The sequence below is a fragment of the Piliocolobus tephrosceles genome, chromosome 21, assembly GCF_002776525.5.
Source record: "Piliocolobus tephrosceles isolate RC106 chromosome 21, ASM277652v3, whole genome shotgun sequence".
Taxonomy (NCBI): domain Eukaryota; kingdom Metazoa; phylum Chordata; class Mammalia; order Primates; family Cercopithecidae; genus Piliocolobus; species Piliocolobus tephrosceles.
Window position 1 is genome coordinate 48,434,017 of NC_045454.1, and position 17,755 is coordinate 48,451,771.

The 17,755-nt window shown below is 53.2% G+C and overlaps 2 protein-coding genes across 7 annotated transcripts in view; one reads left to right on the forward strand and one right to left on the reverse strand.

Moving 5' to 3' along the window:
• The first annotated feature begins 1,502 nt into the window (after nt 1-1,502).
• Nucleotides 1,503-12,003, forward strand: TMIGD2 (transmembrane and immunoglobulin domain containing 2). Of its 5 annotated transcripts, none has more exons than XM_023185690.3 (5): nt 1,503-1,591; nt 5,663-6,022; nt 9,142-9,183; nt 9,275-9,376; nt 11,362-12,003. In XM_023185690.3, the coding sequence occupies exons 1-5, from the start codon at nt 1,546-1,548 to the stop codon at nt 11,628-11,630; spliced, it is 819 nt and encodes a 272-aa protein (XP_023041458.1). In that variant the 5' UTR covers nt 1,503-1,545; the 3' UTR covers nt 11,631-12,003. The 5 variants fall into 5 exon arrangements, with proteins under 5 accessions (XP_023041458.1, XP_023041459.1, XP_023041460.1 ...); XM_023185691.3 differs by having other exon boundaries at nt 9,275-9,364; XM_023185692.2 differs by lacking the exon at nt 9,142-9,183 and having other exon boundaries at nt 11,362-11,808.
• Nucleotides 12,004-13,365: 1,362 nt separating this feature from the next.
• The window catches only part of SHD (Src homology 2 domain containing transforming protein D), a 13,789-nt gene continuing 9,399 nt past the window's right edge, over nt 13,366-17,755 (reverse strand). Inside the window, exons 5-6 of one of the 2 annotated variants that reach the window (XM_023185685.2) lie at nt 15,478-15,597; nt 13,366-13,642 (exon numbers count right to left, since the gene is read on the reverse strand). In XM_023185685.2, the coding sequence (XP_023041453.1) occupies nt 13,456-13,642; nt 15,478-15,597 (307 nt within the window). In that variant the 3' untranslated portion in view covers nt 13,366-13,455. The remainder of the gene's footprint in view (nt 13,643-15,477; nt 15,598-17,755) is intronic. The other variant, XM_031934824.1, reaches the window with a different exon arrangement.

Genomic DNA, 17,755 nt, shown 5'->3' on the forward strand with positions numbered 1-17,755 from the left:
CACTGCAAGCTCCGCCTCCCGGGTTCACGCCATTCTCCTGCCTCAGCCTCCCGAGTAGCTGGGACTACAGGTGCCCGCCACCACGTCCGGCTAATTTTTTTTGTATTTTTAGTAGAGATAGGGTTTCACCGTGTTAGCCACGATGGTCTCGATCTCCTGACCTCGCGATCCACCTGCCTCGGCCTTCCAAAGTGCTGGAATTACAGGCGTGAGCCACCACACCCAGCCTATTATTCTTTTTTTAGAGACAGGGACTCACTCTGTTGCACAGGCTGGAGTGCAGTGGCGCAATCATGGCTCACTGCAGCCTCCAACTCCTGGGCTCAAGCAATCCTCCTGTGTCAGGCTCCCAAGTAGCTGGGGTTATAGGCATGCACCACCACCCTGGGCTGGTTTTGTACTTTTTTTGTTTTGTTTTGAGACAGGGTCTCACTCTGTCATTCAGGCTGGAGTGCAGTGGCAGGATCTCGGCTCCCTGTAATCTCCATGTCCCCAGTTCAAGCAATTCTCCTGCCTCAACCGCACTGAGTAGCTGGGACTACAGGCACCCACCACTAGGCCTAGCTAATTTTTGTATTTTTAGTAGAGACTGAGTTTTGCTGTGTTGGCCAGGCTGGTCTCGAACTCCTGACCTCAGGTGATCCACCTGCCTTGGCCTCCCAAAGTGCTGGGATTACAGGCCTGGGCCAGCATGCTCAGCCTGTATCTTTTTTTTTTTTTTTTTTTTTAATCGAGATGGGATCTTGCTGTGTTACCTAGGATGATCTCAAACTCGGCTAAAGTGATGCTCCCACCTCAGCCTCACAAAGTACTGGGATTACAGGTGTGAACTACAGCGCCCAGCAAAAGAAAGACATTTTGGGAGCAAAATAATTGAGGCAGGGACCCTGTCATTTACCTCACTGCTCAGGCTTAGGCCGCCTGCCCCTCCCCCCACGGAGCCACCTGCTCCCACACTGTGTCTTCCTGTACCCAAATGTGTTTATGTAGAGCCTTCCAGAAAGCTCACAGGGGTGCATTCCCCCAACTCACTTACATACACTGCCTTTCTTTTCTTTTTTTCTGAGACAGAGTTTCGCTCTTGTAACCCAAGCTGGAGTGCAGTGGCGTGATCTCGGCTCCCTGCAACCTCCACCTCCCAGGTTTAAGCCATTTTCCTGCCTCAGCCTCTCAAGTAGCTGGGATTACAGGCATCCGTCACCATGTCCAGCTAATTTCTGTATTTTTAGTAGAGATGGGGTTTCATCATGTTGACCAAGCTGGTCTCAAACTCCTGACCTCAGGTGATCCACCTAACTCAGCCTCCCAAAATGCTGGGATTACAGACATGAGCCATGTCACCTGGTCTGTACACTGCCTTTCAGATAGGAAATGCATTGGGGAAACTGAGGCACGAGGTGGCAGGAAGTGGAGCCCCCAGCAGCCTGGAACACCGGACGTCTGCTGTCTGGCCCTGGGTGTCACATCTGTCTCTGCAGCGGGAGGCGGAGATTGTGGCAGGAAGTCTGTCAACTGGGAGGGGGAGAGGGGTCTGATGGGCCAGGAATGGGGTCCCCAGGTACGGTGCTGGGCCTCCTGGTGCAGTTCTGGGGTGAGTATCTGGGTCTCCCTCCCTTCCGAACCCACCTCTTGCTGTCATCCCCAGCTGCCTGCCCCCCAGCTCAGGGCCCCGCTAAACTTAAATCTCTCTACTCTGTCAGATAAGGCTCATCTCCCTCCGAGACTCAGAACATGATGGGGGCTGGAGGGTTAAGGAAGGATCGTCTGAGGGCCGCTAGGATACAATCTAAACCTTGCCCTACATACCAGCCTGGCCTGACCTCTCATCTCCACCCTCCGCGGTGCCTTTTCTCCCTCCCCCTTGCTCCAGCCTGGAAGCTTTTCTTTCTCTGTTTCTCCAATGGGAAGGCTGGATCCAGCCCTCGAGCCTTTGCACCTGCTGTTCCAGCTGCCTAATACCCTTCTCCAGATCTCATGTCTCTACCCTCCTCTGCAATTGCATCTCAAATGCCGGGAGCTTCACATAACCTCACCTTCTCGGGGAGTCTAACAGACACCTCAGACCTCTCACAGCTAAAAGCAAACTTTCTACTCCGGCAGCAGCTCCCTCTGTGTTTCAAATTAGGGACAAAGGCTACTGCCCTTCTCACATTTCCTCCGGCGAAAACCTCCATTCCTGTTTCCCTCTCTTCCAATTCCAGCCGCTTGCACTTTTTTTGTTGTTTGTTTGTTTCGTATTTTTTTGGTTTGTTTGTTTTTTGAGAAGGAGTCTTGCTCTGTCACCCAGGCTGGAGTGCAGTGACGCGATCTCGGTTCACTGCAACCTCCGCCCTCCAGGTTCAAGCGATTCTCTTGCCTTAGCCTCCTGAGTAGCTGGGATTACAGGCACAGGCCACCGCGCCTGGCTCATTTTTTTTGTATTTTTAGTAGAGACGGGGTTTTGCCATCTTGGCCAGGCTCGTCTAGAACTCCTGACCTCATAATCCACCTGCCTCGGCCTCCCAAAGTGCTGGGATTACAGGTGTGAGCCACCGCGCCCAGCCGTTTTTGTTTTTTAGAGATGGGTTTCACTATGTTGCCCAGGCTGGTCTTGAACTCCTGGCCTCTAGCGATCATCCAGTCTTGACCACCCAAAGTGCTGGGATAACAGGCATGAGCCACCACGCCCAACCAAGGTCTTTTTATTAAAACTTAAATTGGAGACTGAGGCAGGTAGATCACTTGAGGTCAGGAGTTCCAGACCAGCCTGGCCATGTTGGTGAAACCCTGTCTCTACTAAAAATACAAAATTTAGCCAGGCATGGTAGCGAGTGCCTGTAGTCCCAGCTACTCAAGAGGCTGAGCCGCAAGAATCACTTGAACCCAGGAGGAGGAGGTTGCAGTGAACCAAGATCATGCCACTGCACTCCAACCTGGGCAGCAGTGAGACCCCGTCTCAAAAAAATAAAAACAAAACAAACAAACAAACAAAAACTTAAATTGGACTATTTCTACCCTGCTTTCTGATTTTCCATCACACTTCAATTAAAACGTAAACTGCTTAATTTTCCTCACCTCTCCACACCACCCCAAGGCTCACAGGCCCTGCTCAAGCTTCCTCCTTCCCTCCTCCCTCTCTGCAGTCACACGGACCTCCTCGCTGTTCCTCCAACACGCCAGGCACAGTCCTGCCCCAGGGCTTTGGCACGGACTGTGCACTGTCTGGAATGCTCTTACCCTCAAATACCTTCCTTCTCACACTGGTTACCCCTTTCCATTAAGATCTCTGGTCAGGCTGGACACAGTAGCATGTGCATGTAATCCCAGCAATTTGGGAGGCTGAGGTAGAAGGATCACATGAACCCAGGAGTGGTTTGTTTTGTTTTTTTGTTTTGAGACAAAGTCTCGCTCTGTTGCCAGGCTGGAGTGCAGTGGCACCACCTCAGCTCACTGCAACCTCCGCCTCCTGGGTTCAAGCGATTCTCCTGCCTCAGCCTCCCAAGTAGCTGGGACTACAGGTGTGTGCCACCATGCCCGGCTAATTTTTGTATTTTTAGTAGAGACAGGGTTTCACCATGTTGGGAAGAATGGTCTTGATCTACTGACCTTGTGATCCGCCCGCCTTGGCCTCTCAAAGTGCTGGGATTGGAGACATGAGCCACCGCACCCGGCCTTGTTTTGTTTTGTTTGAGACAGAGTCTCGCGCTGTCGCCCAGGCTGGAGTGCACTGGCACGATCTCAGGTCACTGCAACCTCCACCTCCTGGGTTCAAGTGATTCTCCTGCCTCAGCCTGCTAAGTAGCTGGGATTACAGGCACCCGCCACCATGCCCGGCTAATTTTTGTATTTTAAGTAGAGACAGGGTTTCACCATGTTGGCCAGGCTGGTCTTGAACTCCTGACCCCAGGTGATCCACCCACCTCGGCCTCCCAAAGTGCTGGGATTACAGGCATGAGTCACGGCACCCAGCCCATGAGCCCAGGAGGTTGAGGCTGCAGTGAGCTTTAATGGTGCCATTGCACTCCAGACTGGGCAACGGAGTGAGATGGAGTCGTCTTTTTCTTATATATGGAGTCTCGCTCTGTTGCCCAGGCTAGAGTGCAGTGGTGTGGTCTTAAAAAATAAAAAAAGACTGGTCACAGTGGCTCACATCTACAATCCCAACACTTTGGGAGGTGTAGGTGGGAGGATCACTTGAGCCCAGGAATTCCAGACCAGCCTGGGCAACATAGTGAGACCCCCCCTAACCTCTACAAAACCAAAAAAATTAGCCAGGCATAGTGATACATGCCTGTAGTCCCAGCTACTTGGGAGGCTGAGGTAGGAGGATCACTTGAGCCCAGGAGTTCAGGGATGCCGTGAGCTGTGATGGTGCCACTGCACTCCAGCCTGGACCTTAGCGCCAGACCCCAACTCTAAAAAAATAAAAAAATTAAAAAGTCACCACCTCAAGGAGGCCTTCCTTGATTACTCACAATGAATAGATGTTCCCTAACCTCACTGGTGTCTTCTGTGGCCACTGCCGTTCCTTTCCCCTGTTGCAGTTCTTATTTCATGACTTCCTGTGTCTCTCTTACCCTAGATTGTCAGCTTCTGAAGGGTAGGGGTTTTCATCTGTTTTGGTCGCCCCTGTGTCTGTGTCCCCCACACCCAGCATAGGGCCTGGCACGTGCTAGGCGGTATTTGTGTAGTGGAGTACTGGAGACTATCTCAGAATTCCACAAGCGCTGAACGACTTATACCCATTTTACAGATGGGGTTGTTGAGCCTCAGCAAGTCATGACCTTCCAAAGGTCATACAGACAGTGAGGTTCTTTGGGGTTTTTTTTATGTTTAATCTTTTTTTTTTTTTTTTTTTTGAGACGGAGTCTCGCTCTGTGGCCCAGGCTGGAGTGCAGTGGCCAGATCTCAGCTCACTGCAAGCTCCGCCTCCCGAGTTTACGCCATTCTCCTGCCTCAGCTTCCTGAGTAGCTGGGACTACAGGCGCCCGCCACCTCGCCCGGCTAATTTTTTGTATTTTTTAGTAGAGACGGGGTTTCACCGTGTTAGCCAGGATGGTCTCGATCTCCTGACCTTGTGATCCGCCCGTCTCGGCCTCCCAAAGTGCTGGGATTACAGGCTTGCGCCACCGTGCCCGGCCATGTTTTGTATTTTTAGTAGAGATGGGGTTTCACCTTGTTAGCCAGGATAGTCTCGATCTCCTGACCTCGTAATCCGCCTGCCTCAGCCTCCCAAAGCGCTGGGATTACAGGTGTGAGCCACCGCGCCCGGCCTTTATGTTTCATTTTTAGAGACAGGGTATTGCTTTGTCACCCAGGCTGGAGTGCAGTGGTGCGATCCTAGCTCACCCCAGCCTCGAATGCCTGGGCTCAAGCGAGCCCCTCACTTCAGTCTCTTAAATAGCTGGGACCACAGGTGCACACCACCAAACCCAGCTACTTTTTAAATATTTATTGAAGAGATGAGGTCTTGCTGTGTCCTCAGGCTAGTCTGGAACTCCTGGGCTCAAGCAATCCTCCCACCTCAGGCTTCCAAAGTGCTGGGACTACAGGCGTGAGCCACGGCACCCGGCTTAGGCAAGTGAGGTTTCAAACCCAGACTGCCGGCTCACTAGGGGAGTGAGTCACACAGCCTCACATGCACACCGGCAGAAAGATTGCCTCTACCTCTTCTGTCTTCCAGCCCTGCAAGGAGCCTCAAGCCTGAGTGTGCAGCAGAGGCCCAATTCCCTCCAGGTGAGGCAGGGCAGTCAGGCCATCCTGGTCTGCCAGGTGGACCAGGCCCCGGCCTGGGAACGGCTCCGTGTTAGGTGGACCAAGGATGGGGTCATCCTGTGCCAACCATACATCACCAACGGCAGCCTCAGCCTGGGGGTCTGCGGGCCCCAGGGACAGCTCTCCTGGCAGGCACCCAGCCATCTCATTCTGAAGCTGGACCCTGTGAACCTCAACCACAGCGGGGCGTACGTGTGCTGGGCGGCCACAGAGATTCCTGAGTTGGAGGAGGCTGAGGGCAACGTAACAAGGCTCTCAGTGGACCCAGGTACCGAAGCCAGCGGGGAGAGGGAGGGGCGGTGGGGAGGATCCTAAAATCTTAAGACTTTTGAGTCTCAAACTCCGAGAAATAAAAAGCTCTAAATTCTTCATATCAAACTTTTTTTTTTTTTTTTGAGGCAGAGTTTCACTCTTGTTGCCTGGGCTGGAGTGCAATGGCGGTGATCTCGGTTCATGGCAACTTTCACCCCCCGGGTCCTGGGACAAGCAGTTCTCCTACCTCAGCCTCCTGAGTAGCTGGGATTACAGGCACGTGCCACCACACCCAGCTAATTTTTGTATTTTTAGTACTGACGGGGGTTTCACCATGTTGGCCAGGCTGGTCTCGAACTCCTAACCTCGAGATCTGCCTGCCTTGGCCTCCCAAAGTGCTGGGATTACAGGCGTGAGCCATCATGCCCAGCCCATAATCTAAGAATTCTAGAATACAGAATTGAAAGTCATCAGCCAGGCATAGTGGTTGATGCTTCTAATCCCAGCATTTTGGGAGGCTAAGGCGAGAGGATCACTTGAGCCCAGGAGTTGGAGGCTGCAGTGAGTTACGAGTGCACCACTGCACTCCAGCCTGGGCGACAGAGCCAGACCCTGTCTCTGAATAAAATAAAGCCATCAGCTGGGCAAGGTAGCTCATCCCTGTAATCCCAGCACTTTGGAAGGCCTAGGTGGGTGGGTCACCTGAGGTCAGGGGTTCGAGACCAGCCTGGCCAACCTGATGAAAACCACCTCTCTACTAAAAATACAAACATTAGCTGGGCGTGGTGGCGTCAGCCTGTAATTCCAGCTACTCAGGAGGCTGAGGCAGGAGAATCCAGGAGAGGGAGGTTGCAGTGAGCTCAGATCACACCCGCACCACTGCACTCCAGCCTGGGCTACAGAGCAAGACTCCGTCTCAAAATACAAAAATAAATTTAAAAAGCCATAGACTCTCAAAGTTGGGAGAAACCCTCCAGATAGCTCTCCAGACCAGCAACACCAGCCGCCTCATTTTACAGAGGAGACAGGTGAAGCCAGAGAGGGCCAAGACATGTCTAGCGTTACGCACTAGGTAGGGGTGCACCCTGTGCACTGTCCCCTTTACCATGTACCCCACTTATGGACCCACCCTGGGCAGAATCGGGAAACCCAAGGTGATCCAGGCTTTGCCTCCTGCTCTGCGAGAGGTGCCTGTGGGCCCTGGGCCTCTGACCAGCCCCCTCTGGCAGAATGAAGCACCCAGCTCTCAGCCCCTCGAGATGCCGTTCCTCTCCAGCTGGTAGGACCAGCCTGCTGGCGGAGACACGTGCCTGCCTCAAGGGAGGGGCGTGTTATGGTGCGTTACCCACCTCTCCCCACCCCTCCAATGTCAAAAGGGCCAATTAGCAATTAGAGGAGGCGGGGTGGTGGAGGCGCCAGGCTGTGCGTTGGCAGCTGCCAGAGAGCAGGGAACGGGCGCGGGTCCAGCCCCACACAGCTGGCTTCCCCCCCCCCCCCCCCCCCCCCCCAACCCTGAACAGCAGCTTGGCAGCCTCCAGGGATCGCCTGCCAACCCCAGAGGCTGCAAGAGAAGGGGGTTGGGGTACTGGACCTTATCTTAATTGTGGCATTCACAGCCTTTAGCTGGGGTTCCTGTAAATTATACAAACCTGGATTCAAGCCTCTGTTTCATTTACTTGCTGTGTGACCTTCAGCAAGTGACTTGACCTCTCTGTGCCAGTTCCCTCAGCTGTCAAAATACAGTAAATAGTGTTTCCTCATCAGGTCGGGTGACTTTAGAGCAGTTATCGCTAAAGTGCTTGCTATAATCCAAGTGCAATGGCTCATGCCTGATATCTCAGCACTTTGGGAGGCCGAGGCGGGAGGATTGCTTGAGGCCAGGAGTTCGAGACCAGTTTGGCCAACACAGCAAGACCCCATCTCTACGAAAAATTCTAAAATTAGCCGGGCATGGTGGCACATACCCATAGTCCCAGCTACGTGAGAGGCTGAGGTGGGAGGATCATTTGAGCCCAGGAGTTGGAGGCTGCAGTAAGCTATGATCACGCCACTGCCCTCCAGCCGGGGCGACACAGAGCAACCCTGTCTCCAGAAAAACAAACAACAACAACAAAACACTATGCTTAGCACAGGGTCTGAGACATAGTAAGTGCTCAAGGAAACTAAGTGTTAGGATCTCTGAGCTGAGGTGAGGCAGGGCTTTGTTCAAAGCTGGTCCTTGCTGCCGTCTGGGTAGGGGACCCTAGACAAGTGACTTAGGCTCTCTGAGCCTCGGTTTCCCAGTCTATAAAATGGGCATGGCATGGAGTAGAGGCTCAAACAAAAACAAAAACAAAAACAACCAAACAGGATCCGGAGAGTGATAAATCCCAGGATAAAGATAGCGGAAGACAGAGTCTTGCTCTGTCGCCCAGGCTGGAGTGCAGTGGCATGATCTCGGATCACTGCAAGCTCCACCTCACGGGTTCACACCATTCTCCTGCCTCAACCTCCCGAGTAGCTGGGACTACAGGCGCCCGCCACCACGCCCGGCTAATTTTTTTGTATTTTTAGTAGAGACGGGGTTTCACTGTGTTAGCCAGGATGGTCTTGATCTCCTGACCTCATAATCTGCCCGCCTTGGCCTCCCAAAGTGCTGGGATTACAGATTTGAGCCACTACGCCTGGCCTTCTTTTTTTTTCGTCTTTTTTGAGACGGAGTCTCACTCTGTCGCCCAGGCTGGAGCGCAGTGGCACGATCTTGGCTCACTGCAGCCTCCCCCTCCTGGATTCAAGCGATTCTCCTGTCTTGGCCTCCTGAGTAGTTGGGATTACAGACGTCCACCACCATGTCCCGCTAATTTTTATATTTTTTGTAGAGATGGGGTTTCATCATGTTGGCCAGGCTGGTCTCGAACTCCTGACCTCAAGTGATCCACCTGCCTCAGCCTCCCATAGTGCTCGGATTACAGCCCTGAGCCACCGCATCCTGCGAGTCTCATTTTTCAGAAGAGGAAGCTGAGGTTCAGAGTGAACACCTGCCCAAAACCACAAAGCCTGGCAGGAGGAGGAACACTTAGGTCCCCCCACGTGAGCTCTGTTCTTGGAGGGTGGAGAAGCCTGGCACCCCCCATGACATAGATTTCTTCTCTGCAGATGACCCCACACAGAACAGAAATCTGACCCTAAGCTTCCCAGGTGAGCCCTGCCCTGTGTTCCTTCCCCAGCATCTTCCTCCTCCCCCCGCCCCTTCCCCTCCTGCTTAGACCATCTCTTCACCCCGACACAGGACTCCTCTTCGTGCTGCTGGGGGCAGGAAGCGTGGGTGTGCTGGGCGCCTGGTTCAGGGGCCGCCGCTGCTGCCAGCAAAGGGATTCAGGTAACAGCCCAGGTAAGGGAGGGTGGGACTGAGGAGGTGGGAACTGCAGCTGCTTGACAAAGACCCATTGCATCTGTGCTCACACCTAGGGGAAGGAGGGAGGAGGGATGGAGGAGAAGCCTGGCTCCTATATCCTATACTCACGTTTTTCAGAAATAGAGACAAAGCCCCTAGCCTGGGCAACCTAGCAAGATCCCATCTCTTCAACAAAAATTAAAAATTGCTGGGCATGGTGGCTCATGCCTGTAATCCCAGCACTTTGGGACGCCGAGGTGGGTGGATCACCTGAGGTCAGCATGGACAACATGGTGAAACCTTGTCTCTACTAAAAATACAAAAAATTAGCCAGGCATGGTGGCGGACGTCTGTAATACCAGCTACTTGGGAGACTGAGGCAGGAGAATCACTTGAACCCAGGAGGCGGAGGTTGCATTGAGCCAAGATCGCGCCACAGCACTCTAGCATGGGTAACAGAGCAAGACTCGGTCTCGGCCGGGCACGGTGGCTCAAGCCTGTAATCCCAGCACTTTGGGAGGCCGAGACAGGCGGATCACGAGGTCAGGAGATCGAGACCATCCTGGCTAACACGGGAAAACCCCGTCTCTACTAAAAAATACAAAAAAAAAAAACTAGCCGGGTGAGGTGGCGGGCGCCTGTGGTCCCAGCTACTCGGGAGGCTGAGGCAGGAGAATGGCGTAAACCCGGGAGGCGGAGCTTGCAGTGAGCTGAGATCTGGCCACTGCACTCCAGCCCGGGTGACAGAGCGAGACTCCATCTCAAAAAAAAAAAAAAAAGACTTGGTCTCAAAAAAAAAAAAAAGAGGAAAAAATTAAAAATTAGGCTGTGCATGGTGTCTCAGGCCTGTCATCCCAGCACTTTGGAAGGTCAAGGCAGGTTAGGAGTTTGAGACCAGCCTGGGCAACATGGTAAAACCCAGTCTCTACTAAAAATACAAACATTAGCCAGGCGTGGCGGCCTGTGCCTGTAGTCCCAGCTGCTCGGGTGGTTGAGGTAGGAGAATCACTAGAACCCAGAAAGCGGAGATCGCAGTGAGCCGAGACTGCCTCATTGCACTCTAGCCTGGGTGACACAGCAAGCTCCATCTCAACAACAACAAAAAAAATTAGCCAGGCTTGGTGGCACACACCTGTGGTCCCAGCTGCTCAGGAGGCTGAGGTGTGAGGATTGCTTGAACCTGGGAGGTGGAGGCTACAGTGAGCTGTAGTTTCCCCACTGCACTACAGCCTGGGTGACAGAGAGAGATCCTGTCTCAAAAAACAAACAAACAAAAGTTTGAAAAAAAAAAAAAAAACGGCCGGGCGCAGTGGCTCATGCCTGTAATCCCAGCACTTTGGGAGGCCAAGGTGGGCGAATCATGAGGTCAGGAGTTCGAGACCAGCCTGGCTAAAATGGTGAAACCTCATCTCTACTAAAAATACAAAAAATTAGCCAGACGTAGTGGCAGGGGCTTGTAATCCCAGCTACTAGGGAGACTGAGGCAGGAGAATCACTTGAACCTGGGAGGCGGAGCTTGCAGTGAGCTGAGATCGCGCCTCTGAACTCCAGCCAGGGTGACAGAGAAAGACTCCGTCTCAAAAAAAAAAAAAAAAAAGTCCAGGCACAGTGGCTCACACCTGTAATCCCAGCACTTTGGGAGGCCAAGGGGGACGGATAACGAAGTCAGGAGATCAAGACCATCCTGGCTAACATGGTGAAACCCCATCTCTACTAAAAATACAGAAAATTAGCCGGGCGTGGTGGCGGGCGCCTGTGGTCCCAGCTACTCAGGAGGCTGAGGCAGGAGAATGGCGTGAACCCGGGAGGCAGAGCTTGCAGTGAGCTGAGATCGCGCCACTGCACTCCAGCCTGGGCAACAGAGCAAGACTCCGTCTCACACACACACAAAGAAAAGAGAGACAAATCCTCCAGAGGTTAGCCGGAGAGGGCTGGGCTGTCTTTACTGACTGTTCCCTCTTGATCTGTGTTATCCATCCTAGGAAATGCATTCTACAGCAATGTCCTATACCGGCCCCGGGGGGCTCCAAAGAAGACTAAGGACTGCTCTGGAGAGGGGAAGGACCAGAGAGGCCAGAGCATTTATTCAACCTCGTTCCCGCAGCCGGCCACCTGCCAGCTGCACCTGGCTCCCAGACCTTGCCCCAGTCCCAGGCCCGGCCACCCCATTTCTATGGTCAGCATCTTTCCTAGCCCAGGCCCCACCCAGCAGCCGAGGCCAAGAGGGTTCCCCAAAGTGGGAGAGGAGTAAGAGATCCCAGGCGACCTCGACAGGACCCCACCCGTAGGTACACACGAAAAAGGGCGATCGAGGCTCACGCCTGTAATCCCAGCAGTTTAGGAAGCTGAGGCGGGTGGAACAGTTGAGGTCAGGGGTTTGAGACAGCCTGGCTTGAACCAGGGAGGCGGAGGTTGCAGTGAGCCGAGATTGCGCCACTGCACTCCAGCTTGGGCCACGGAGTGAGACTCTGTCTCAAAAAAAAAAAAAAAAAAAAAAAAGCAGCAGGAGGATTGGGAGCCCGACAGCCCCATCCTGAGACCCGTCCTCATTTCTCTGATGATGGATCTTGCTCCCACTTTCCCCCCCAAGAATGCTCAATAAAGGCTTGTGAAGAAAAAGCAAAGCTGGTGTGTTTGTGGCGATTTGGGACTGCTAAAAAGATCTGAAGAAATCAGGTGCGGTGGTTCACGCCTGTAATCCCAACGCTTTGGGGGACCGAGGCGGGCGGATCACCTGAGGTCAGGAGTTCGAGACCAGCCTGGCCCACATGGTGAAACCCCGTCTCTACTAAAAATACAAAAGTTAGCCAGGCGTGATGGTGCAGCTGATGTCTGTAGTCTCAGCTATTTGGGAGGCTGAGGTGGGAGGATCACTTGAGCCTCAAGAGGTTTAGGTTGCAGTGAGTTATAACTATGTTACCGCCCTCCAGCCTGGGTGGTAGAGTCCCTGTCACATACATGCCCCAAAAAGATTTAAGGGGTCATGTGGGGGTCCCAGAGCTCCCAGGGGTGGCTGGAGAGGCCCACTGTGGCCAAGGGACTTGGTGACAACTCAAAGCCCTCCTCCCACCTTATACTTGTAAGGATAAATCCAAGGAGCAGGAAGTGGTGCTCTGGCTTCCAAACTGCCCTGGAAGACCCCCTCCACAGCTAGCATCACCCCCAGGCAGGCCTGGAGGTGGGGGGAGGAGCGGGGAGGTCAGGGGATTCGTGGTGTTTACGAGCCCCCCGGGTCTTCTGCCTGACTGCCACCTTGAAGTGACACCAGCTAGGCCCAGCTCCCCTCCCCTACTTCTGCTGTTTCCATGGGGACAGATGTCGTTTCTGCAGATCAAGCCACTGCTGCCGCGAGGAGGGAGCGGGGCTGGCCCGAGAGCCTGGCCCCCCTCAGTTTCTCCATCTTTGTATCTGTCGGTTTCTATGGAGTGCGGTTTTCATCTGCTCCACACTGCTCTGTCTCTTGCTTTCTGAGTTCTGGTCTCTCCCTATGGGAGATTCAGGTTCCAGTCCCAACTCTGCCCCCAAAACAAAGAGCTGGGGATGTGCTTGGCCCTTGAGGCCTCGAGGTTTTTTATTGTTTGTTTTGTTTTTTGAGACGGAGTTTCACTCTTGTTCCCCAGGCCGGAGTGCAATGGTGCGACCTCAGCCCACTGCAATCTGCGCCTCCTGGGTTCAAACAATTCTCCTGCCTCAGCCTCCCGAGTAGCTGGGATTAGAGGCACGCGCCACCACGCCTGGTTAATCTTGTATTTTTAGTAGAGACGGGGTTTCTCCGTGTTGGTCAGGGTGGTCTCGAACTCCCAACCTTAGGTGATCCGCCTGCCTCAACCCCCCAAAGTGCTGGGATTACAGGCGTGAGCCACCGCGCCCGGCCTCCTCCAGGGTTTCAATTACCCCATCGTCCCCCTCTCCAGGGCTGCTTAGGGCTTTCCCGCTGGGAGTCAGCGATCCCACTTCCCTCTGCAGCCCAGAAAGGAAACTAACACAAACAATAACTTATTTATTTTCTAGGCCACGGGACGGCTTTGGGATACAATTCTGGGCCCGAGGACTCAAAAGGGGGCCGACGGTCACTGTCAGGGGGTCTGCGTGACCACAGGGTACAGCAGAGCCAGATGCTCAGCGCCCTGCACCGGCAGTGGGCGTGAACTGTAGTGGAGGACGAGCTCGGGCACGCTGGGGAAGGGCCCGCTGTGTTGGCCCAGCACCACCTGGTTCTCTCGGGTCCGCGCGAACTTCAGATGCAGGAAGCCCTGGCTGCTCCTGGGTGATGAGGGAGAAAGGGACTCCTAGTACCCTGGGCCCACCCAGAAAGCCACCATCCCCAAAGTCACCTCCCACAGTGCCAAGGGCCAGGTGCTCGTGCATCTCCAGTTTCTGGTAAACAGCCATGTGGTGGCTGGAATAGTTGCTCACACCTGTAATCCCAGTGATGTGGGAGGCTGAGGCTGTAGGATTGCTCCAGGCCAGGAGTTAGAGACCAGCCTGGGCAACAGAGTGAGACCCCATCACCACAGAAAAACATTAAAAAATTAGGCGGGGATGGTGGCTCATACCTGTAATCGCAGCACTTTGGGAGGCCAAGTCAGGTGGATCACTTGAGGTCAGGAGTTCAAGACCAGCCTGGCCAACATGGTGAAACCCCGTCTCCACTAAAAATACAAAAATTAGCCAGGCATGGTGGCAGGAACCTGCACTGCAGTCCAAGCTACTCCGGAGGCTGAGGCATGAGAATCCCTTGGACCTGGGAGGCAGAGACTGCAGTGAGCTGATATTGTGCCACTGCACCCCAGCCTGGGTGACAGAGTGAGACTCCATCTCAAATAATAATAATAATAATAATAATAATAAAAATGATAATAGGAAGAGGCCAGGTACAGTGACCCACACCTGTAATCCCAGCACTTTGGGCGGCTGAGTCAGGCGGATTTCTTGAGGCTGGGAGTTTGAGACCAGCCTGGCCAACATGGCAAAACCCTGTCTGTACTAAGAATACAAAAATTAGCCGAGCGTGGTGGTGTGTGCCTGTAGTCTTCCATCTCCCGAGTTCAAGCAATTCTCCTGCCTCAGCCTCCAACGTGGCTGGAATTACAGGTATGCACCAGTATGCCCGACTAATTTTTGTATTTTTAGGAGAGAAGGGGTTTCACCATGTTGGCCAGGCTGGTCTCAAACTCCTGACCTCAAGTGATCCGCCCTCCTCGGCCTTCCAAAGTGCTAGGTTTACAGGCATGAACTACCGTGCCCAGCTCCAATCTTGTGCTTTTAGATCTTGCACTCAGACACCTAGCAGAATCTTAGGTTTATTTTTATTTTTATTTTATTTATTTATTTATTTATTTATTTATTTATTTATTTATTTATTTATTTATTTTGAGACGGAGTCTTGCTCTGTCGCCCGGGCTGGAGTGCAGTGGCCAGATCTCAGCTCACTGCAAGCTCCGCCTCCCGGGTTCCCGCCATTCTCCTGCCTCAGCCTCCCGAGTAGCTGGGACTACAGGCGCCCGCCACCTCACCCGGCTAGTTTTTTATATATTTCTTTTTAGTAGATACAGGGTTTCACCGTGTTAGCCAGGATGGTCTCGATCTCCTGACCTCGTGATCCGCCCATCTCGGCCTCCCAAAGTGCTGGGATTACAGGGTTGAGCCACCGCGCCCGGCCTAGGTTTATAATTAGACAGAATTTTAGGGACGGAAGTGCATACATACAGGGTCTCAACTTAAAATGCTTACAGGCACACCCTGAAATTTTGGCTTCAGACAGACACAAATTGATATACCTCCATTTTTGGACAAGGGGAGTCCAAAGGAATCTTGTGCACCTAGTTCCTCGTCTTACCTGAGGCCTGGACCTCCTCTGTGCCTTCCACTCCATCTTCTTGTATACCTCCAGTGATGGGGAGCTCATCCTCAATTTGCAACCAGCTAATGGCCTCCCCGGAAGTCCCACCCCTTCTCCTAGAAGTCCCACCCACTGGCCTGGAAGCCCTTCCCAATGGCTGCTGCAGCCACACCCTCCCGTTCCCTCTGAATTAACCCAGAAGGGTGACTCATACAATCCTGTGACGCACGCAATCCCTGTGAGGCTGAGGTCTCACCTGAGAGACAAGGAGCAGTCCTGGGGGCTGGTCTCGCTGAGCCGCACGAGGTAGCTGCCTTCCTTGCAGAGGGACAGGAGGCTCTCTGCATCCGCCCTGTTCAGGGGGCCATGAAACCACCTACGGAGTGTAGACAGATGTCTCATCAAGGACTGTTCCCCTTCAAACACACTCTGGGGCCCTGTCATCCCAGCACTTGGGGAGGCCGAGGCGGGCGGATCGCCTGAGGTCAGGAGTTGGAAACCAGTCTCACCAACATGCTGAAACCCCGTCTCTACTAAAAATACAAAAAAATGAGCTGGGCGTGGTGGTGGGTGCCTGTAATCCCAGCTACTCAGGAGGTTGAGTTAGGGGAACTGCTTGAAGCAGGGAGGTGGAAGTTGCAGTGGGTTGAGATCCAGCCACTGCACTCCAGTCTGGGCAACAGAGTGAGACTCCGTCTCAAAACAAACAAACAAAACACACTCTAAGATCAGTTGGGTCCATGCACAGCTTGGGTGTGGGCTTGTGGCCTCCAGGCAAATGAAGAAGGAAAATTCCCTTGGATTTTTCTTTTTCTTTCTTTTTTTTTTTTTTTTTGAGACAGAGTCTTGCTCTGTTGCCAGGCTGGAGTGCAGTGGTGCAATTTTGGCTCACCACAACCTCCACCTCCCGGGTTCAAGCAGTTTTCCTGCCTCAGCCTCCCAAGTAGCTGGAACTACAGGTGCACAGCACCACACCCGGCTAAGTTTTGTATTTTTAGTAGAGATGGGGTTTCACCATGTCAGCCAGGCTGGTCTGGAATTCCTGACTTCAGGTTATCTGCCCTCCTCAGCCTCCCAAAGTACTGGGATTACAGGTTTGAGCCACCGCGCCTGGCCCATCCCCTTGGATTTTTCAAGAGCAGCCCTGGTTATAGTATACCTAACATTGATCTTCACAGCCTCCCTCCTGTCCTTGTCAACTTCAATCACTGTCACAAAAGCGGTGCTTCATCTTGTACCTCACCCGCCTGTCCCTTTCTTTTTTCTTGTTTTTTTTTTTTTTTTTTTTTTTTTGAGGCGGAGTCTTGCTCTGCCGCCCGGATGGGAGTGCAGTGGCCGGATCTCAGCTCACTGCAAGCTCCGCCTCCCGGGTTTACACCATTCTCCTGCCTCAGCCTCCTGAGTAGCTGAGACTACAGGCACCCGCCATCCCGGCCGGCTCGTTTTTTGTATTTTTAGTAGAGACGGGGTTTCACCGTGTTAGCCAGGATGGTCTTGATCTCCTGACCTCGTGATCCGCCCGTCTCGGCCTCCCAAAGTGCTGGGATTACAGGCTTGAGCCACCGCGCCCGGCTCTTTTTTCTTTTGAGACGGAGTCTCACTCTGTCTCTCAGGCTAGAGTGCAGTGGCGCGATCTTGGTTCACTGCAACCTCCGCCACCCAGATTTAAGTTATTCTCATGCCTCAGCCTCCTCAGTAGCGGGGAGTACAGGCGCCCGCCACCACACCTGGCTAATTTTTTTCTATTTTTAGTAGAGACAGGGTTTTACCATATTGGCCAGGCTGGTCTCGAACTCTTGACTCCAGGTTATCTGCCTGCTTCGGCCTCCCAAAGTGCTGGGATTACACGCATGAGCCACCGCACCCAGCCCCTTTCTTAATGTTTTTTTGTTTTGAGACGGAGTCTCTCTCTGTCACCAGGCTGGAGCACAGTGGAGTGATCTCAGCTCACTGCAACCTCCACCTCCTGGATTCAAGAGATTCTCCTGCCTCAGCCTCCTGAGTAGCTGGGATTACAGGTACGCACTACCATGCAGAGCTAATTTTTGTATTTTCAGTAGAGTTGGAGTTTCACCATGTTGGCCAGGATGGTCTCGATCTCTTGACCTCATGATCTGCCCGCCTCGGCCTCCCAAAGCGCTGGGACTACAGGCGTGAACCGCCGCGCCTGGCCTAATGTTTTGCTTCAGTGTGCTCACAAAGGGGTCTGCAGTTGCAAGCAAGGTATCAAAGACAGAGAAGCACCAGAGCCTTTGCTGTTGTTCATAATGAAAGAAATCTGAAAAGAGAATAAGCACATATGGTATGCCTGTGGTCTCATGGAGGAGGCGAAGGCAGGAGGATGGCTTGATCCCAGGAGTTCAGGGGTACAGTGAGCTATGATTGTGCCACTACACTTCAGCCTGGGCAACAGAGCGAGACCCTGTCTGAAAGAAAGAGAGAAAGAGAAAAAGAAAGGAAAGGAAAGGAAGAATGGAGGGAGGGAGAGAAGGAAGGAAGGAAGGAAGGAAGGAAGGAAGGAAGGAAGGAAGGAA

Excerpts from the sequence above, each read along its gene's own strand:
- TMIGD2 (XM_023185690.3), top strand. The coding sequence starts at position 1,546 with ATGGGGTCCCCAGGTACGGTGCTGGGCCTCCTGGTGCAGTTCTGGG. Across the intron at positions 9,184-9,274 it reads TCTGACCCTAAGCTTCCCAG|GACTCCTCTTCGTGCTGCTG; the intron begins GTGAGCCCTGCC and ends ACCCCGACACAG. Across the intron at positions 9,377-11,361 it reads GGATTCAGGTAACAGCCCAG|GAAATGCATTCTACAGCAAT; the intron begins GTAAGGGAGGGT and ends TATCCATCCTAG.